Source organism: Microcebus murinus, chromosome 3 (genome assembly GCF_040939455.1).
Source record: "Microcebus murinus isolate Inina chromosome 3, M.murinus_Inina_mat1.0, whole genome shotgun sequence".
Classification (NCBI taxonomy): domain Eukaryota; kingdom Metazoa; phylum Chordata; class Mammalia; order Primates; family Cheirogaleidae; genus Microcebus; species Microcebus murinus.
In genome coordinates, this window is record NC_134106.1 from 75,657,625 (window position 1) to 75,680,329 (window position 22,705).

General features: G+C 39.3%; 2 protein-coding genes across 4 annotated transcripts in view; both read left to right on the forward strand.

The window, feature by feature from the left end:
• Positions 1 to 19,794, forward strand: part of NPHP1 (nephrocystin 1) — a 57,580-nt gene extending 37,786 nt beyond the window's left edge. For all 3 annotated transcript variants that reach the window (XM_012742844.3, XM_020286247.2, XM_076000977.1), the window contains exons 15-20: positions 322 to 398; positions 1,271 to 1,370; positions 9,977 to 10,089; positions 13,916 to 13,989; positions 17,413 to 17,457; positions 19,088 to 19,794. In XM_012742844.3, coding sequence (XP_012598298.2) covers positions 322 to 398; positions 1,271 to 1,370; positions 9,977 to 10,089; positions 13,916 to 13,989; positions 17,413 to 17,457; positions 19,088 to 19,360 — 682 coding nt within the window. In that variant the 3' untranslated portion in view covers positions 19,361 to 19,794. The remainder of the gene's footprint in view (positions 1 to 321; positions 399 to 1,270; positions 1,371 to 9,976; positions 10,090 to 13,915; positions 13,990 to 17,412; positions 17,458 to 19,087) is intronic.
• Positions 1 to 22,705, forward strand: part of MAL (mal, T cell differentiation protein (MAL blood group)) — a 279,087-nt gene that overhangs the window by 154,522 nt on the left and 101,860 nt on the right. The window lies entirely within an intron of this gene.

A 22,705-nucleotide genomic window follows, 5' to 3' on the forward strand; every position in this document is an offset into this window, starting at 1 on the left:
GGCTCAACATATTTGAAAACTACCTCAAAAAACAGTCATCACTTGTCATTAACACAAATAATTAAAGTCAAAACACTTTAATGACTTCAGTTAAACCTTTCTCATTTTGGTGTGGAAAAATGTATTTTCTACATTTGATAGGGAAGGGAGAGATTGAGATGGTACCTTACAGAAGTATCAACAACTATCATTGTCATTTACAATGAGACATAAATAAAATGTCTGTGAATATATTTGTGCTAAAAAGTATTTCACTACTGACTTCATTGTTTACAAAATGCCCATAACATGTATCCATCATTGTATGTTATTCTTTCATAGGACTTACGAACTCTTCTTGAATGGTGGTACTCCTTATGAGAAAGGTGTTGAAGTGGACCCTTCAGTATCCAGAAGAGGTACAGCTCTTACATGTTGCCTTCCTTTCCTTAAAGATTAAACCATTAGAAGATACATCAGAGAAGGTAACTATGTTCTAATAAACAACATTTTTCACTTGGAGTCACATTTTTAAAATGCTGTTTGAAGTTAAAATCTTTATCATTTTTATCTAAGTGCTTACTTTCTTAGTATCACTTGTGATACTCTAATGTAAGAAATCATGAAGAATGAGGACCCTGCATTAGTTCCCTTTCATTCAACACTGGACTAATGCTTGTACTGATACAGAATTCATAAAAAAGGCTAATTCAGAGATTTCCTATAGCTAGATCAAAGGGTGGTACAGACATTTGAAATGGTGATATACATGCCATATTGCCCTCCCAAAAATATTGAGTATCTTTTAATATGTTCACTGACCAGGCATTGTGCTAGATAATAGGAAAATGCAAGACAGATATGGTCATTGCCTCATGCAACTCAAAGCCTGACAGATTTGGAATTCCATTTTCACCCCTCAGCCATCCCTCTCCTTGTTTGGACTAACATATGCCACTGCTGCTGCCCCCACAATACCAGTTCTGGCATCTTGGAACAGGAAGGAGTTTAGTATCTGCATGCAGTTTGTTCTACCTTGAGTCAAACATGCTTTTTAAGCTCCCTTTCTTTCCTTGGTAATGTGGCCGCAATAATGCTGTAAAACATCTGATGTAGTGGCCAGTCGGGTACCATTATGCATTAAATTTATACTTTATCTTTCTGTCAGCTCATTTAAGGTATGGGTTACTCAGCACCACTGGTTGGTATATTTTCCCAAAACATTTATTTTATTATATTCACTGTCTTAGGCACTTAAAGTTTTGAGATTTATCTTCAATTTTTTTTTAAGCACATAGCAGTGTTTTCCATCAGATCATGACAATGAGAAAGCAGCCTCAACTTCTAGTAAAACTGAGATCCTTGAATAGAAGTTCAAGAGACTTACTAAGGTTGGTACCTGCTTCTACCTATCCAGTAAATTTGAAATCATTCACTATTTGTAGACCACCTCTGCTTTTGGCTTCTCCTCCTGCTTGGTCACCTTTTGTTGGTTATTATTTTCCCCATTAATTCTTCTACCAAAGATCAAAAGGGAAATGAAACCGTAATAAAGCTTAGATTAGCTTACTCATCTATTTACTGATTAGCTCGAATGAGAGATTTAGTCAGAAATAATTTAGATACTTTTGACTAAATGGGACTTACACATGTGTACTGCATGATCCTACCTTTAGAGAACTATTTAATATTTTTTAATATAAAGTTTATTGAGGTATAATTTACATGCAGTAAAATATACCCTATTTAGTTTACAGTTCTTTTGAGTTTTGACAGATATATACAGTTGTGGAACTACCACTACCACCAAGATAGGGAATATTTCCCTCACTCTAATTTGCCCTTTTGTAATCAACTCCCCAGCCCCAGGATCAGGCAACTCATCTATTTTCTTTCCCAACAGTTTGGCCTTTTCCAGAATGTCATATAAATGGAGTTATTAATATGTACTATGTAGCCTTTTGAGTCTGGCTTCCTTCACTTAGCATAATGCATTTCAGGTTCACCCATGCCATTGCATGTGTTATTAGTATGTTTGTTTTTGTTCTAATAGTACAAAGGGTCCCTGACTTATGATGGTTTGATTTAAGATTTTTCAACCTTACCATGATGTAGAAGTAATACATGTTCAGAAGAAACCATATTTCAGTATAGTATTCAATAAATTACATGAGATAATCAACACTTTATTATAAAATAGGCTTTGTGTTATGATTTTGCCCAACTGTAGGCTAATGTAAGTGTTCTGAGCATGTTTCAGGTACAGTAGGCTAAGCTGTGATGTTTGGTAGGTTAGGTGTATTAAATGCATCTTAAACTTACAATATTTTCAATTTATGATGGGTTTATCAGGATGTAACCCCACTATAAGTCAAGGTGCATCTGTATTCCATTTGGATATAACACAATTTATTTATCCATTCACTAGTTCATGGACATTTAGGGGTCTTTCTAGGTTTGGACAGTTAAGAATAAAGCTGCTTTACGTATTTACATCCAGGTTTTCTGTGTGTGGATATATGTCTTCATTTCTCATGAACATAAATAAATAGGAGTGGGCTTGCTGTGTCATCCAGTATTTGTTTAACTTTATACGAAACTACCAAACTGTTTTCCAAAATGACTATCCCATTTTACACTCTCATTTGCTACGTATGAGTGTTCAAATTATTCCATATTCTTGACAGACTTCATATTATCAATTTTTTCTGTTTGGTCATTCAAATAAGTGAGAGTGGTTTCTTGTGGAGGTTTTAATTTACATTTTCCTAAAGAAGTTTTTACACCGGTAGAACCTCAATCTATCAATTTCTCACTCAGTGCTCTCTTAGACAAGTAATTTAACCATCTCTCTCAGGGTCTCTATGTACATCTTTAAGATGGGCATTATGATAATAACATCAACCCCATAAAGCTATAATGAGGTTTAATGGAAAGAAAGCATACAGAGCACTTAGCCAGTATTTATAACATGTGGCACACAATAACTAACACAATAGTGTTAGTGATAATTATTACCTATTATAATTATTTTATATATAGATAAATGTAAATATAATGCCAGGTAAATGGTGCTATGTCATCAAATTTGTTCAAATGATAATGTGCTGTGTAGCTGGTAAGATGGGGAAGGGATCTGAAATAGGCTTTAAAGGATTGGAGGGGTGTGGCCATGGGAAAATGTGAAGGAAAGGAACTCCACAGAAGGTACACGGGGACAAGAAGGAGGTGGGAAGGGCACTGCACTGAACAGAGACTGATGCTGTTGAACTGTCCCACCATGGCGCACATTGCTCACAGATTACCAGGAAGTAGGGAAATAAATGAAGACTTGGCATACCCATCTGAACAACCAGATCATAGTCTTAGTTTAAATATCCATTTTTCTCTATGCTTTAAACTTAGGAGTAAATATCCCTTTTTCTCATCTCTAGCGCTGAAATGTATTTTATAATTATAGTATTAGCAGTTAAGTCTTTCAATAGCCATTAATAATGTGTTCATAGGTATTATTTACTCTCTTGGCTTTTTTTTTTTTCCTGGATGTTCATAGAGCCTGTAAGTACCCTTTTTTGGCCAATCTTTCCTTGGAAATTTGTTATTTTTTCAAGATTATAAAAAAAGCAGCACAGTAGCAGTCTTTGTAAAAGGAAAGCCAAATCCTGTTTGGCTTCATTCTTCCTACTTTTTTGGCCTCCCCATTACTCATCTCGTTGATAAGCCTCCAAGAGTCCTAAGCGCTCCCAAGCGTGTCTTTCAAGCACAGCCTCTAATAGTGTTTCTTTGGCCCCAAATACTGGTTCTCAGATACTTTTTACCCCAAGGTCAAATCTGACTGTGTGGTGCAGAGGTCAGCAAGGCAGCCCATCCTCCTTAAGCACTGAATGCTCTCCTATGCACTGGGTTCTTAAAGATCCTGAGCCCTTGTCCTCTCGACCTCAGGAACTAAAGCACTCCTTTGATTACAGCACACATTAGGCACCACAAAAACATGTGTGAAATAATTTCAAAGTAAAGATCTCTCTGCTAGTGTAAAAGTGTACTTCACAGGAGCTCTGCTTGGCCTCTGGCTGTCCCTGGCACACCCTGCCTTGTCTTGGTGTGTGCTCCTCTGTCTTCACAGAGTGACTTGAGCACTGTCTTGAAACTGTCACTCCACATTGCGTGATCCTGAAATGTACACTCCTGGTAATGTCAAGCGTGGGTTGGGGCATGCGTATGTAGGCTGGCTCTCACAGAAACCAGGCCACAGACACAATGAAGCCAGAGGCCCTGGGCCTTGCAGCAGGGCTGTGGGCCATGGGTTCAAGGTGAGAAGCTAGGCACCATTGTGGGCCCTTTTGGACATCATTGCTCCGAGCCTGTGCAGCCTGGAGGTGGAGACTGAGGCAAGACTGATCCAATTCAGCATCCTCTCCTCCCCTGACCTGCCACCTTTGGTGGATGGGAGGAAAAGGCAGATGATGACACCACAGTACTCCTCTTCTTCAAAGCCACATGCCACATCCATCCTCACCCTCCCTTGCTTACAAACTTATCTAAACTTTGCTTATCCAAACTTCCCTGCTCAAAGGAGAAAGGACAGAGACTCTCTTCATTTTGCCAAGCAACATAACAGTGGAGACAGGGCCAAGGGTAGGAAGCCCAGTTAGAGTTCGCGTTAGTGCCCATTTTTACGCAGTACTGTTGCTGGTTGGCTGTATACTGCCCTCTTAACCTGGCCATTAGTCCTACACGTGTGTATCCTTTGGGTGTCAGGAGACCTATGAAAATGTTAATGAACCAGTGCAGACCCCTCTCTTCCACCAAAAAACAGCACCAGAGACCTGCCCACGGGTCTCAGCAATCTCATTTTGTGTAGTTGGTTGTGGTCATGATGACTCTGTCAGCATGAGACAAAGAGGGAGCAAATAGATGCTTCGATTTCACCAAGATTTGCCTTTCTAATTTTGGAGCTGTTTTCCAAAGGGGTTTTACTTGATGTGATTTGACCAAAGTCATGTGCATAAGCCCTTGAGGAGGAAAAGCCCTGAATTTAGATTCCCACACTCCCAGCGCATGAGTTCTCAATACTAAGAAACCCTGGTCTGTAGAAGTAGGCTGTGCGTATAAATTTGCTATAAATATATTATCATTTGCCTTTTTGATGCATTCCATCGTTTGTTTTTTTGTGGGTTTTTTTGGCTTTACTTTCATTATATTGTTGCTAAAAATAAATAAGATAACTGTAGCTTTCCTGAAGCCCTTTCATTACATTCATTGTACTTGTGCCGCCAGAGTTTGCTAATCTACACATGAGGTCAGAAAGAAGTATATTTTTACTTACTCAGCTCAGCTAACCTTCAGCAGCCCAGAACTTTTTAGTCATCTTGGGTCTGGGAAAATCAGAGGATTTCCCCAAAGAAAATCTAATAAAGCGCAAGCAGCATTGCTTCATGTTGTGGGAAGGTGCCAGAAGGAAAGGAGTGCCTGCACTGTGGGAGGACCAATGCCTGTTAGACAGACAGAGTGGGCAGGTTACAAGAAAAGGAGAGGGCCAAATGGAAGGCAGGAAGGTTCCACCCTTTCCCCTGGCAAATCAATGACTGTTAGTCAGCGTGAGCCCTGAGTTTGGGCATGCAGCTGAAACACTGCCCACAGGGGCCATGGTCCACAGTATGTAGGACAGGCATGTAGGTCCCACAGGATGTAGGACAGCCCTTGGGAATCACAGCATGAACCCTGAGAAGGCATGTGGTGGCACTGAGAAAGCTAAATGGTTCCCTGCATCTAGTCTTTGGGAAATCTAGGTCAGATAGATACAAGATCAGAATTTTAGCAGGATTGCTATATGAGTATAAATACAGTAAGAGAACTTGTCTTGCATTTTTGGATGTTTCTAGAAATACAGGGTTTAGGGAGTGGTCAAGGATACTTATCTAAATTCCATGAAACTAATTACCCATGGAATCCATTGCTTTTGTACCATCTTAGGGGTCATATTCATTCCATTCTTTTCCAATAGGCTCTTTTTTAACTTTGGTAGTTTTTCTCAGCCCAAGGGCATCTTCTTCTTTGATAGAGGTTAGCATATCATTTGCAAGGCTTTCAAGACTTTCTATATGGTCATTCTTCATGCTTAGTGACAGAGTTCATGTATTTCTAAAAGTAGTCTTTGGGCCTCTTGTTAGGATAGGGGGCCATTCGTCATCTATGGTGAATGTTATCTTCTCTTGCTCTATATACCTATCTTGCTCTTCCTCAATAAACATTTCATGCTTAAAAAATTGTTTTAAATAAAATAAAAATAACATTTGGAAAATACGTATTTAGTGACAACCAGAAGAGACCACAGGAAAAAAGAAAAAAATAGAAAATATGTATAGACAATGATCCAAGACATTTTCTTGAGTATTTTCTAAGGTTAACTCTTGTACTCAATATAGTCCCAGTAAATATTTGATATGTATCATTTGTGGCACTCACTTTTCATATTTCCAGATTGTTATTTTGAAATCTAAACATTGAAAATTAAAAAAAATATTTCTAAGTATTTTCTTCTTTTTGATGCTGTTATAAATGGACTTGTTTTCTTAATTTCCTTTTCAGATTATTCACTGTTAATGTATAAAAACGCAACTGATTTTTCATGTTGATTTTGTATCCTGCAAATCTGTTAAAGCGAATTATTAATTTTAACAGGGTTTTTGTGGAATGTTTAGGGCTTTCTATGTATATTCTATATATTTCTACATCATGTTGTCTGCAAACAGAAATAATTTTACTTCTTTTTTTCCTCCAATAGTTCCATTACTATGTTGAATAAAGAGATCCTTGTCTTGTTCCTTATCTTAGAGGAAAAGCTTTCACTGTTTCACTGTTGAGTATGATGTTGGCTGTGGGCTTTTCATATATGGCTTTTATTATGTTGCCGTAGTGTCTTTCTATTCCTAGTTGGTTGAATGTTTTTATCATGAAAGGGTATTGAATGTTTTACTTGTACAGCAACAGTTGAGAAAATTATGTGGGTTTTTCCCCTTAATTCTGCTAATATAGTGTATCACAATGATTGATGTTGAACCATCCTTGGAGTCCATAAATAAGTCTCCATTGGTCATGGTGTATATAAGCTTTTTAATGTGTTGTTGAATTAGGTTTGCCAGTATTTTGTTGAAGATTTTTGCATCAAAATGCATCAGGAGGCCGGGCGCGGTGGCTCACGCCTGTAATCCTAGCACTTTGGGAGGCCGAGGCGGGCGGATCGCTCAAGGTCAGGAGTTCGAAACCAGCCTGAGCGAGACCCCGTCTCTACCAAAAATAGAAAGAAATTAATTGACCAACTAAAAATATATATACAAAAAATTAGCCGGGCATGGTGGCGCATGCCTGTAGTCCCAGCTACTCGGGAGGCTGAGGCAGTAGGATCGCTGAGCCCAGGAGATTGAGGTTGCTGTGAGCCAGGCTGACGCCACGGCACTCACTCTAGCCTGGGCAACAAAGCGAGACTCTGTCTCAAAAAAAAAAAAAAAAAAAAATACATCAGGAACATTGGCCTGTAGTTTTGTGAGTTTTTTTTTTTTTTTCTTGTAGTGCCTTTGGCTTTGGTATCAGGGTAATGCTGACCTCATGAAATGAGTTTGGTAGTATTCCCTCCTTTTCAATTTTTTGGAACAGTTCGAGGAAGATTAGTGTTAGTTCTTTTTAAAATGTTTAGTAGTATTCTCCAGTGAAGCCATCTTGTTCTGGGCTTTTCTTTATTGGGAGATTTTTGATTACTGATTCAATCTCCTTACTTGTTATCACTCTGTTCAGATTTTCTGTTTCTTTATGATTTAGTCTTGATAGGTTCTGTATTTCTAGAAATGTGTCCATTTCATCTAGGTTATACAATTTGTTGGCAAACAATAATTTATAGTACTCTCTTATAAACCTTTTTATTTCTATAAATTCAGTAGTAATGTTTCATCTTTCATTTCTGATTTTAGTTGACTCTTCTTTTTTTCCATAGTCATTCTCACTAAAGGTATGTCAGTTTTGTTCATCTTTTTAAAGAACCAACTCTTGCTTTCATTGATTTTCTCTAGTTTTTCTGTTCTTTATTTTGTCAGTCTCTGTTCTAATCTTTTTTTTTTTTTTTTTTTATTTCTTTCTCTAGAAGCCAGGTACTCAGTAATGTTCTAATCTTTATTTTTTCCCTCCTTCTGCTAGCTTTGGGTTTGTTTGTTCTTTTCTAGTTTTTTAAGATGTAAAGTTAGGTTGTTGATTTGAGCTCTTCTTTTTTAATGTAAGCATTTATAAATAAATTTCCCTCTAAGCACCGTTCTCATTGTATCTTATAAGTTTTGGTATATTGTGTTTTCATTTTCATTTGGCTCAAGATATTTTCTCATTGCTCTTGAGATTTCTTATTTGAGTCATTGGTTGTTTGAACGTGTGGTTTAATTTCCACATATTTGTGTATTTTCCAGTTTTCCTTCTGTTTTTGATTTCTAGTTTCATTCCATTAGGATTGGAAAAGATAACTTTGTATGATTTCAGTCATTTAAAATTTATTAAGACTTGTTTTGTGGCCTAATATATCATCTGTCCTAAGGAATGTTCTGTATACACTTGAGAAAAATGTGTATTCTGGTCTTGTTGGGTAGAGTATTCTGTATATGGCTGTTAGGTCCAATTGGTCTATGGTGTTTTGATCATCTATTCAGTTCAGTTCTATACCTCATTGAAAGTGAAGTATTGAAGTAGATCTGTGTATTTCTCCCTTCAATTCTGTCAATATTTTCTTCACATATTTAAGATCTCTGATGTTTGGTGCTTATATGTTTATAATTGTTATGTATTCTTGGTGAATTGACTATTTTATCATCACATAATATCCTTCTTTATCTCTTGAAACAATTTTATTACTTGAAGTCTATTTTGTCTGATTTTATAGCTAACTCTACTCTCTTTGGGTTACTATTTGCATGGAATATCTTTTTTTTTTAATCCTTTCACTATCTACCTGTGAGTGTCCTGGGTCTAAACTGAGTCTCTTGTACATAGCATATAGTTGGATCTTTTTTTTATATACATTCTGCCAATCTGTAACTTTTAATTGAGGAGTTTCATCCATTTACATTTAAAGTAATTACTGATAGGGAAGGACTTACTTTTGCCATTTTGCTACTTGTTTTCTATATGTCTTATACCTTTTTTTCTTCCCTCACTACTTTCCTTTGTGTTTAATTGATTTTTTCCTAGCGACACATTTTGATTCCCTTTTCATTTCCATCTGTATTTATTTTATAGATTTTTTGTGGTTACCATGGGGATTACATAACAACCTAAAGTCACAACAATCTATTTTAAATTGATACCAACTTAACTTCAATATTGAATTTTTTTTCTATTTTTGAACCCTTACTATATACCAAGCACTGCATTAAGCACTCTACACTTACCTCATTTTAATCCTTTTAGTAACCTTCTGAAATGCAGATGTTACTATCCACATTCTACAAGTGAGGAAACCAAAACACATGGAGATTAATTAATTAATTTAAAGTCACATAGCTAGGAAGTAGCAAAGTCAGAATTTATTCTAGGCCTGTGATGTCCTCCCATGTTCCACCTAGTACTGTGAACAGTCTGAACTCATATTTCCTCTGCATTTACATCAGACGTGGCAACCATATGCCTTTGTTAAAGCTTATAGCTGACTACTCCCTTTCTTTCCAAAATGTGTAATTGATGACTCCTCTTTTTTATTTCATATATAACAAAGGTATATATGCGAAAATGGAAGAACAAGAATGGCAACACAGACCTGAGACTTGAAATTGTACAACAAAAAAACATTAATTATCTGAAGTTTAATGTAGCCAACTTGTAGTGGAAATTTTTCTTTAAATCATTAAAATTATTTTCAATAATGAAGCAAAACTTGAACCTGTTTATTAAAGTAATATCCATAAAAAACACTGTAGGTTGGATTGTAGGGGATTGTCTGGTAAACACATTTTTTCTTCTTTAATAGTCTATTGCCAGAAACATTACTGGGAAGTATGTGCACCATTCACTTGTTGATATTTTATCGACAAATTCTTGGAGACGTGCTTCTGAAAGACAGGATCAGCCTGCAAAGTGCTGGTAAGGAGTCTTTGCCATTTCTTATGTGCGACAACACTTCATGCTTTGAGTAAACGTAACCTATGCCAACCTGTATCTTCTGCTTCTGAATGCGACATTTGGAATAAAATATTTAGAATAGCATTGATGTCAGTGTTATGAGACACCTTCAGATGCAAAGCATTGAGCTTTGTGAGTTTAATACACATTCAGGTCTTTCAAATACACACATTTTCACATTTCAAATTCTGGAGGTTTGAGATCCTAAATCTCAGATATTCGTATCTCATGTTTTCCATTAATGTCTCTGAAAAATCTGTTTTTCGCACTTGTTTGGTGTGCACATCATCTTTTTGGGAAGAAACTAAAATCAACCAAAGTAGCTGGTTCTTAATGCATGAAGTGTAAGTATCAATAGATTAGTTAAAATTATAAAGACATCTGTACCCGAATGTTTATGGCAGCACAATTCACTATTGCAAGGACATGGAAACAACCCAAGTGCCCATCAATTCATGAATGGCTAATTAAAATTTGGGATATGTTCACAATATTACTTAATTCTAAGAAATAGAATTATTCTTAGAAATAGAATTATTCTTCACAATATTTCTTAATTCTAAGAAATATTAAGTAAGGAATATTACTTAATTCTAAGAAACGACAGCGAGCTAGCACCACTTATCCTAGATTAAGCTTAAGCCCATTATCTAAAGTGAGGCGACACAAGATCAGGAAAATGGGCTCCACATGTACTTACCATCAAATTGGTACTGACTGATTAAAACTATGGTGCTCAAATGGTTGTAGTGTTCACCAGGGATTTGGGGGTCGGGGGTATGCCCACATCTTAGGGATGTGGTGAGCATTGTGGAGGAGAAGGGCATACCTCTAACCCTTCCTAGGGAGAGGCAGAGATATAAAATGTAACCAAATTATTAAAAAAAAAAAAAAACACAAAAACATTTATCGGGTGTTGGGCAGGTGGGAGGGGGAGGAGGGGATGGGTGTATACTTACATAATGAGTGCGATGCGCACAACTTGGAGGATGGACACACTTGAAACTCTGACTCGAGGGGGGAGGGGAGGCAAGGGCAATATATGTAACCTTAACAGCATTTGTACCCCCATAATGTGATAAAATAAAATAAATAAATAAATGAAAGGCTCTTGGAATGAATGAAAAAAAAATCAGTGAATCAGGTAAGGAATGTTCAGGTGTTCTATATATTGTTTTTATTCTTGCAACTTTTTTGTAAGTTTGAAATTTTTTCTAAGTAAAATGTTAAAAAATAATTTAAAAAATCAGTGAGTTGCCATACATGATTGAACTTGCAAAGAGAAATGCAAGTATTATAAGAATTGCCTCCTAAAAGAAAAAGAGTTTAATTTTATTGGCTCTCTTTGAATTCATTAGATCAATAAGCAGATATGTGACAAGTGACTGCTAAGTGCCAGACATTGTGCCAGGCACAATGATGAATGAGACAGGTACAGTTGTCCCTACCCTTGTGGAGCAACAGACCTCAAACACATAATTACATGAATAATCTTTTCCAGCCTTTTAGAATAAGTGCTCTGAAGGAAAATACACAATGAGAACATATGCTAGGAAGACATGAACTAATGTGTAGGGTGAGGAAAGGCTTGTTTGAGTGAATAATGTTTAAGATAAGGCTTGAGAGAGGAATTAGACTGATGGGGGAGCTGTGTGGGGAAGGATGCATTCTGGATAGAGGGACCAGCATGTCTGAAGACCCAAGGCAAGAAAACATGCATGTGTTTGAGGGCTTGAAATGGAAGGCAGTCCAGTGTGGATGGAGAGCAGAGTGAGTGAGAGGGCCAGCCCTGTGATGGCCTAGCACTTGTGAACAAGTACCCTTCATAGTCCTCCCCCAGGGACTTGCCACAAGGATAGGTAGACAGAAATGGAACTCAAAGTCAGAGACACACAGAAATTTCTCAAGGAATAATTAGAATTCTAAGGGAAGGACAGTTAAGTTTTTAAGCACCATTTGCCTTTGAATTTATTTTAATGACTCTAGGAAAACTCATAAATGATATGATCTCTTAAAGAGAATAAGGTGGTTCATGTGTGTAGTACCAGCACTTTGGGAGGCCAAAGCAGGAGGATCACTTGAGCCCAGAAGTTCAATACCAGCCTGAACAACATAATGAGACTCTGTCTTTATAAAAAATAAAAAGCCAGGTCTGGTTGTGTGCAAAAAGCCAGGTGTGGTTGTGTGCACCTATAGTCCCAGCTACTCGAGAGTCTGGGGCAGGAGGATTGCTTGAGCCCAGGAGTTTGAGGCTGCAATGAGCTGTGATTATGCCACTGCACTGTAGCCTGGGCAATAGAGTGAAATATCTGTCTCTAAAAAGGAAGGAAGGAAAGGGAAGGGAAGGGAAGGGAAGGGAAGGGAAGGGAAGGGAAGGGAAGGGAAGGGAAGGGAAGGGAAGGGAAGGGAAGGGAAGGGAAGGGAAGGGAAGGAAGGGAAGGGAAGGAAGGGAGGGTGAGGGAGGGAAGGAAGGAGGGAAGGAATGGAGGGAGGGAGGGAGGAAGGAAGGAAGGAAGGGAGGAAAGATGGGAGGGAGGAAAAAGGGAGGAAGGAAGGGAGGGAGGCAGGGAAGGAAGGAAGAGAAGAAGGGAGGAAGGAAGAGAGGAAGGGAGGATGGAAGGAGAGAGGGAGGGAGGGAGGGAGGGAGGGAGGAAGGAAGGAAGGAAGGAAGGAAGGAAGGAAGGAAGGAAGGAAGGAAGGAAGGAAGGAAGGAAGGAAGGAAGGAATTGAATCATCAGAATAAAAAATCATAAGAATATTTTTCTCTACTAAGGACATAACATTGTAGAATATATTGTCCTTGATGTTCAAAAGTGTCTGCTGTGATTTGAATGTGTTTCTACCAAAATTCAGGTGTTGCTAATGTGAAGGTATTAAGAGGTAGGGCCCTTGAGAGATGATTAGGCTGTAAGAGCTCCTCTCTAGTGAATGGGATTAGGGGCCCTGACAGAAGGGAGTGACAAAAGGAATTTGTCTTACTTGCCCTTCTGTCTTCTGCCACATGAGGACACAGTGTTCCTCCCCTCTGGAGGACGCAGTAAGAAGGCTCTCACCAGACACTCAATGCCAGCACCTTGATCTTGGACTTCTCAGGTTCTAGAACTGTGAGAAATAAATTTTTTGTTTATGAATTACCCAGTCTCAGGTATTCTCATATAGCAGCACAAACAGACTAATATACATCATGTCCTTCCATGTGTACTTCCTTGCAAAGGTATTTCATGTGCCATTACTTATTGTGAAATATTAATAATATTTTTCTACACATTATTTAGCCATATGGCAAGAATCCCCAGTTTCTAATTCCTTCTAATTTCATCCATCACTGTCTGCTGAGCACTGGTAGACTGGAGTCAGACCTGAGCAGCCCACCCTCTGCCTCCTTTCCCCTGCTGCTTCCTGGTTTCTGCTCAGTTTTCTAAGACCAGGGCTACTTCCTAATCATAGATCTCTTTTACCACACCACAGTCACAGGAGGAAAAAGAGGTTGGAAAAATTATAGAACAAAATTTTCTAGTCTTATTCTGTTCAGAGCCACTTCACCTCTCACCGTAGAAGCTCCATCTGTTTGGTACAAGACTCATTTCAGAACTCTCTGTGATCAGGTATAGGGGCAGATGAAGGTTGAGGGGACAGCTTTGAGCTCTCCTAGAGGTTACAATGTGTAGAATATGTTACTAACAAATCATTTCGGACAGTAATTTTAATCTGAATAAATATTTTTACGTCATTCCACTAAAATCGATTGAAGTTTGCGAAAATTTTTTTCTGTTCTTTTACCTTTTAGAGTTAATTAGTCATCCAGTGCTGGCCACCTTCCCCATGCTGTTGGAGCAGCCTGACGTGATGGATGCTCTCAGGGTGGGTAGCATGCGTCGTGATGGAAGTGCTTGGTTCTGAAAGCAGTTATACACAACATGTTAATGAGTTCTGTCACCTGCTCTAGTCCTTTTTTTTTTCCTACTAGGATGATGTCTCTCAACCCCTGTCCATTGTCTAGCTAAATCCATATCCTTCTGATCTTAGCATGAATGTTACTATCCAAAGGCTGCCTTCCCTGACCCAATAAGCAGATGCAGCACCTGCTCTGTGTACTGTTGCAATCTTCGACTGTTTCTTTCTTGACTTAAAATGGTCCTGTCGGGGTCCTGAGAGCAAAAATTCAAAATGGTCTGTTAAATAAATTAACTGAGTTTTCAGGGGAGAGTCAGGGCATGCATATAATTTTAATTCAATTCAACATATATTATCTTCTGTCTGAAATAGCAGCTGAGTACTAGGTTGAACCATCTGAAATCTTCAATTTTCAGCCATTTTTGACCTTCAAAAATGGCAGTTTTGTATGGCTCAATATACTACACCAGGGCCAACAAGTATAAGAAGGACCTGTGTGCATGCAAGGCAGATACACAGATAACATGACCAGTGCCATGGGGGAAGTATAGCCCAGAACCTTAAAGGTTTAAAGAAAGCAGCAAAGGACGATTGGGACTCTGTTTCATTAGAGAAGTCCTGGGTGAGATGGGCCTACTAAGAGGCTGAGGCCGAGAAGATTTTGACATGTTGACTTGGTGGTGAAGACATTCCAGGTGGAAGGAGCAGCATGAGCACACATTTTGAGGCAGGGAGGAATAGAGTATGTTGTTGAGAAGAGCAAATGATCCAGGGTGGCATATCGGATGCATGTAAGGGAGTGGTCAGTGGATGGACAAGCTTGGTCTGAGTCTCAGTGGGGGTGAGGTGTGTGGTAGGTCGTGGGTAATCTGGGAAGGTTTTGCTTTAGGCAGACTCCTCTGACGGCACAGAGAGGTAGAACAGCACTCACGCGTGTCAGGGAGTGACTCCTACTGATAAGAGGGAGGCATCTGGGCCTAATAGCAGAAATGGAAGGAGGACTCGGTCACTTACAGAGATTTTTTTGCTTTGAAACTGATTCATGTGCTGGCTGAGCTGGGGTAGAGTGTGTCAACAGTAACAATGAGTTTTCAGCAAAGAAGTTAAGAAAATGTTCATGGTGCATATCATCACCTGTAATTTTAGATAAGTTCTAAACTGAAGATAGATAATGTTGAATTTATCTTTCTTCCACAAAGTCATTAGTATCATAATATTTATTCATTAAACTGAACATATACACATTGATTCATTTAAGAAAGATTTTGCAAGAGCCCACTATGGATAAGGCTGTGCTGGCTGCAGGAATATTACCCTAGGTGTGTAATAGTCACGGAATTTGGATGTTGGTCTTAGGAGAAACCTTAGAAACACTAATCTAGTCTAAGATCTGCATTTTCTCAATGAGCAGATGGCTCAGAGACATGCAGTGACCTGGCTGCTATGGAGCTCATCAGTTGCCAAGCCAGGACTGTCCCTGCAGGCCAGCTCTGAGTGAATTCAGATATACCACAGGCTCTTTAAGAAAAGGCATGTGGGTAATGTTGTTCATGTATATTATTAAGAGAAAAAAAAACCATTTGAAGCATAAGTATATTTAAATATATATATTTATATTTATATATCTACTATGAAAAGATCTGGAAGTGTATATATTCCCAAAACATATCAGTGACTACCTCTGAATCATAGGTTATTTTATCTGTATTTTCTTAATTTTTCCATAGTGAATTTTTTGTATTGTAAATAATAAAAATTAAAAAGAGAAGTTATATACTCTGAGCCTTCTCTCATGGCATGGTGTATTAGGATAAGCTCGGCTGTGCTGTGGTGGCTGACAGGTTTATTTCTCACCTGGGCTACATACCCAGTGGATCGGTGGAAGACTCTGCTCCATAGTCACCCACGGTGCAGGCTGGAGCCTCAGCTATCTCATAGCATCATCTGGAACAAGTAGCATCCTCTGTTGCCAATTGCCCCTGCAGGAAAAAGGGGAGAATGGAAAATTGTCCTCAGGCTTTCTATTGCCTTTGCCCTAAAGGGGCCTGGCCACTTCTGCTCACGTTTCATTGGCTAGAACCAGTCACATGTCCACTTAATGTCAAGGGAGCTGGGAGGTCTAGTCTTCTGTTTACTCGAAAAGAAATGAAGTGGATCTTGGTGCAATAGTAGTGACCCCTACAAATGTGTGCTCTTCCTGGATGAGTTATTTAATACTTATTGCTGGTGACTCAATGAAAAATAAGGTGGAACTTTGACACATAACTAACAAACAACAGGGACATTTTACCAAACGATAAGTCCAAAGTTGCTAAGTGATATTCATATTAAGCCATATTCATATTTAAAATTTATAGTATGAAGCATATGAGCCTCTGGGTGTTTACTTAGCTAAGTTCAGTTAGTGGTTGGTGTTTAAATAATAATATTGGCATCTAGCCTGTTTAATAAAACACTTTGGCTCTCTAAGAGTCCTCTTCAAACTCTCAAGGACCCACAGGTGCAGCAGTTAATAGGGTGGAGGACCACAATCCCATGAATATAAATATGGGATAAGTAGTAGGCATGAACATTCCAAGACGTTCTCCTGAGTGGCAGAGTCTGTCACCTCCCAGTGAGAAACACTGCTTCAGTGCATTCTTTATTTCATGGAAAGTCTCTTTCTTGATGCCATATGTCATATTTGCCCCAGGGGACTCCCTTCTGAGAAAGGTCTGATGCTCTCAAGTTACCCATGATCTCAGGCACCAACAGGAGGGGGTACCTACAGACATGCACGAAACCCAGGCCCTGAACAGGCAGCACTGAGGCTGATCGCATTCCACACAAGCTTACAGTTTGCCAGGAACTGGCACTGTGAAGGTCTCAGTTCATACTTCTGTGGGACTAATTGAACTCTGGGTTTTTTATTTCTTTAAAGAAGTTTTTGAAGCCTTGTGGACAGATTGGAAATATTTACTTACAAAGCTGTACTTTGGTCTGTCTCTTTCTGACCATTATCATCGTCATGGAAGACAGGATTGTAGAGAAGTATGGTATTTGGAAGTGTTTTCTATTTTCATCACTCTCTTACCTTAAAAGCTTAATACTATTTTATTGTTTAGGTACTGTGTTTGTGCAGTTTTCATGGATGTGTTAGTGTTTCACTGATTCTGCTCTTAAATTATTTTTGACTTACAATAATCATGGGCTTCTAAGTAAGGTATCTCTCACTGATACATCTGCCTAGTCCATCTAGTGCTGGGTCATTAGCCTAACACAGATTTACTTCTTGCATGGGTACAGCATTTTTAACCCTGTCCATAAGTTTAAGGACAGAGTAAAGTTGCAGGAGTATTGCAAGGACTTGTGAATACTTGGACTAATGTAATATTTCTATTTGCTTTTTAGAGTTCATGGAGTGAAAAAGAAAGCACGTTAAAGAGATCTGAGAAGGTAATATGATCTTCCATGCTGAACTTAATATCTGCAGTGCTCAGTGTTTGCTTGCCCTTTCTAATAATGCTTCTTTTTTAGCTAAAGTAGCTATAGTTGTAATCCCTCTTAACCTAGTAAACAGTGTCATTATGGTACAAAGACACATTCCAAGAAGGGTATACATAACTGTTTCCTAATGTGAAAGGGAACAGTTGATCAAGACAGTCATTTCAGATCACTGAGTTTTAGGTAAATGAAGGGAAGTTTCTAAACCAAAGTTTCCCAGTTTGCTATCAAATTTGTCTTTTAAAAATATGCCCATATCAGGCAAGGAGAAGGAAAAAGAAAATTGACCTGACCTGTATCCTATATTGAAAAAAAAATGCATATATTGGCTCATGCTTACATTACCACAGAAGCATGGTAATTGCCAAACAGAACTTGCTTTAATTACTGAGTAGTGGTTTGACTGCTCTGATCCAGGATTTGGCATATTTTTCCTATAAGGGGCCAGATGGGAAGTATTTTTGGCTTTATAGGCCTATGGTCTCTGTCACACCACCCAGCTCTGTTATTGTAACACAAAAGCAGCCACAGACAATATATAAATAGCTAAATGTGGCTGTGTTTCTATAAAACTCTATTTACAAAAAGAGATGGCAGGCCACGTTTGGCCCACAGTCCGTACTTTGCCAGTCCTGATTTACAGTGTTCATTATCTATAAGGAACATCAGAGAACAAATGAACTAAAACCTCTAAAAATTGGGGGAAAATTTTATATATATTGTGTCTTTATTTGAGCTTCCATATGACCAGTACCATCTACACGTGACCTTTGCCAAAATTGGTAGATTTAATGTTTTTCTAGTACAGCAGCTGACAAGGTGCTGGGCCTCAGGCCTATGGAAATGGCCCCCATGTGCATGTGTGGTTGGAGGGGCGATATCTATGTGTAGAACCTGCTGTGTATAGATATCTCTGCCCTCACCTGCTGTACTCTCTCAGATTCCCACCACACCCTGTTGGAATCAGGGTTTGACAGACACTGTTGATACTGCACCACTCCTCTTGTCTGGGGAGGGTCTGGCACCCTCAGGACCAAAAGACCCCATCCCCCATGCTAGGCATTGCTGGAAATAAGCCCACAATTTCTTACTCTTTACATCTCCTGTCTCTGGATTCCATGCAGAACACCTATTACCCTTCTTACATAACATGAGAGTTATCTCTGATATGTTGTAATTGACTTAAGTAGATAGAGCAGACTTCGCATTGTATTTTAGTTATATTTACCTGGAACCACACCAGTGTCACTAGAATTATACCACAGTACCCCAGCCTCCTTGACAGAATGTGTGAGACACCCTCAGTGAAGCTTAGGAGACTCCCTGGGCTCAAGAAGCCACTGAGAGACTCTCTCAGGGAGAACCACTCAGCTCTACTCCATGTTGACGCCTGCTTGCCCGACCTCAGAGGGGCTATGTCCTGACTGAGCGCTGGCTCAGACATGATTCCTATCACGCACCAATGGCACCCTCCATCCCGCCCCTTAGTTGGCTTTCAGTGAACAGAATTCATAGAATTTAACACTTTAGAATAATGATGTAGGTCCAGTCATAGTTATTTGTGATGGTGGTCTTTTCCCAGAGAGACAAAGAGTTCCTGAAGGCCACATTCCTCCTGGTTTACCATGACTGCGCGCTCCCTCTTCTGCATTCTACGCTCTTGCCTCCATTCCGGTGGGCAGAAGAAGAGACCGAGGCTGCACGTTGGAAAGTTATCGCTGACTTCCTTAAGCACAACCAAGAAAATGGGTGTGCACTCCAAGCTCTGCTGTCACCAGACAAAGTTCATGAACCTTTTGACCTTTCAGAGCAGACCTATGACTTCTTGGGTGAAATAAGAAAGAATGTGGCCTGATAGTGGCAGCCCTAGGCCCTCAGCTTCCTGCTAAATCTGGTGGACCCTCCATGGTGAATACAATGACAGAACCAAAGTCATTGTCACATTATAACTTACGTTTTACTTTTCTTTTGTACAGATGGTATTTTTAAAGAAGTATTTATACAATAGTTTGGATATGTTTTAAAACAGTAAAATAAATTTTTATAAGGAATACTGCTGTATCTATGTAAATTTAAAGAGATTTTTTTTCCAAAAACCAACTACTTAAGTTTTAAGTTAACAATATAGATTTCTATAAAAGCAAAATTTTAACAAAAGCTAAATTTATGACATTCAAGAAATAAAGAGACAACCCACAGAATGAGAGAAGATATTTTCAAATCATATAACTTAACTGATAAGGGTCTAGTATACAGAATATTTAAATTTGTGAGTGTTGCTAATAAAATTTATCTTGTGAAATGAAGGGGAGACCAGTGTGATCCATTTCAGAAAGTTGTTAATCACTAATTCGGTCTGATATTTGAATGTGATTTAACCCCTAATTAGATACAAAAACAGAATCAGTTTTGCCATTTCAAATCAACATGATAAGTGCTCTCTCACACACACACAAAAACACTCCTAACTTTCAGGCACTGGAGAGTGGAGTTGACTCACCCTTTCAGAGAACAAAGATGAGCTAATCAGGTTTTGTTGCATTTCAGATAAACTTGTGACTGCTGGTAAGATGTCCTAGGCCTTTACTGTTAATAGTAAGTTTAGCAGCTGGCATTAATTGAGTATCTACTCTGTGTCTGACAGTGTTCTCAGTTAACTCAGTTAATTCTCACAACTACTGCAGGAGGTAGGTACTGGGTTTGGGGTGTGTTTTTTGTTTTTTGGGTTTTTTTTAATATATTACTCCTACAGAAATAGGCCAGGCAGGTTAAGTTATTTGCCTAAGGTCAGAGCTTGTAAGTGGCACAGCACAGTTAATATACCAAGTAAAGATACCATGTGTAATTTTCTATAACCTAAGATGTTCTGCCGCATTAGTGCAAACCTTTAAGAATTACATGTGACAATAAAATATGAGAAGGCTGTTTGAAGAAAAATATGGCTGAATTAGAAAACAGTTTAACCTAAATAATTAGCATCCCCTTAGAGTACATTTTTTTGATAGTATGCTGCCTTAAAAGAGACATTTATTTTCAGAGATGTGTCATCTTATAAAACCTATGGGCTTACATCTTAACCTATCCTAAATCCTAAACCTAAACTTAACTTGGGTCTCTATTTCATAAATTAACATGGTACGAAAAGGCTCCCAGCTATAAATATAACAAGCGAGAACTTGGCCTTGGAAAAGAGATTTCACTCCATCTCCAGGAGCTGGTTTTGGGAGATCCTGTCTTGTGCTTCCTTCTGCCCTCAATGACATGTACGATGCTGGGTGTGGCAGACACCTTTCTTTTGCCCCTCAGCATGCAGCTACCTAGACACACTTCCCTGGTGGTGCCTCCCCCTCTCCAGGCCGTGGCTCCCTGCTCCCACGGAGAGGGCTTCTGCCTTTTCAGACAAAGGTGGCAAGTGCACAGCGACTTTTTCCTACTCCATTATTGAGTTGTCTCCTCTTAGTCCTCTGCAGTCCTGTTTTTGAAGGAACATGAGACTTTGTCACTTCCCCCTGTAAAAGGCATTATTCTGTAGAATCTTTAATTCCTAAGTTCTGCCTTTTAATTTTTTTAACTGTTTAGCTTATTCTTAGCCTTAAGCCTGGGTGGGGCATTTTGAATGAAGGAAAATGCTGGTGAGTTTCTTTCAATGAATGTTCAGCATGAAGGAAGAGAGAGCTCTTTTCAAAATGTGTTTTCAAAGACTGTCTTCCTTATTAATTTGAGAACGTGTCATGAGTTGACGAATGTGGACAACTTCATAGTTTCTGACACATAAGAAAAGTATAGTGACATGAGGAAAAACAGCTTCAGTGACACTTAGGCCAGAACGTGAAGTGCATACAGAGAGGACAGACTCACAGGGGTGGGGGCATCTCTGCCATTAAGAAACTCCACCTTCAGTCAGTAGAATCTTTTTTCTCTTTCCTAAACAGCAAAACCTCTCTGGCTTTTTACATGTCACTTTTTAGCTTCCAAAACAGGAAGAGGTTGTCAAGGAGCCAGAAACATCCTGGAAATGAGTCCTCGGGGGTCTGTGTCAAAGAGTGCAACTTAGCGCTGAATTGTGAGAGCCGTGGTGGGTATGGGGAGGGAGGCAACAGCAGGGTGACCAGTGGGCCTTTGCCAAGTGACCCTTGAGGCCAGGGGGACTCATCAGCCACATCAGAGCCATGGGAAGGGGCAGGGCGGGGATTCTAAACTGTAAACTCCATGGCCGCCTCCTCCCTGCCTTCCTCACCTCTTATAATTGGTTGAGAGTCATATCTATCCAGTCTGCCAGAGGTGAAAAGCATTGCAGTTCCCTTGCCTGGGTGCTTGGCCTGCATGGCTAGGGGCAGAAGTGCCTATTAAAGAGCAGGTACGATCTCAGTCTTCAGTGGTTTTATGGTCTAATGTGTAAGGCCAGAGCAGCTCACATGGAACCAGCTGAAATACATAACACCACATATTAATACAAATGGAGCAGGTTTGACTTGCCAACCCAGTAGCAGTTGGGAAACCCATCATTTTAACAAAAGAGGGAACCAGAAGTGTCCTTTGCCAGCAGAAGGCTTTGTCAGTTTGCAGCATTATATGATATCCTTTGCTGTGGACTGACTCAGCTTCCTCTTCCATGAAGCATTTTAAGTTGAAAGTTTTTCTCGGGGCATGGAGGTGATCAGAGCAGCTGTCACCCGGCTGCTATGTGTTCTGTTTCCTTAAAACAAAGAGGCAGGGACAGAACCCTACTTAATTAAGGCACTATGCATCTATGGGTTATAGCTATCCATTCACTCGTTCACTTACTCAACATGTGTTCATTGAACACCTACTGTGCTCCAGGCACAGCATAAGGCTTTGCGGATACAGAGGGAGCAGCCCTGACATGATCTCTGTCCTAACTTACAATATGTGAGGTGGACAATAATCACACAAAACAACCACTAAGGAAGGGTACAGATGGCTTCTGTTGCATCCTATTGATGCATCTTTTTGTGTCATTGTTATATTTGAATTCCAACAGTACTGTGGCCTGGGATGTTAACAGCCCTGTGGCAGCGCAAAGTCAGCAGGTTCCTGCCTAGCCTCACTTTCCCTTTCCAAACCTCACTATCTGACATGGGGAACCAGCTAGATTCAGATAAATTTTTGGCTGAATCCCTCCCTATCTGAACTCTCAGACCCACTATCTAAAACCCGGGAACACATGGCTTTGATAACA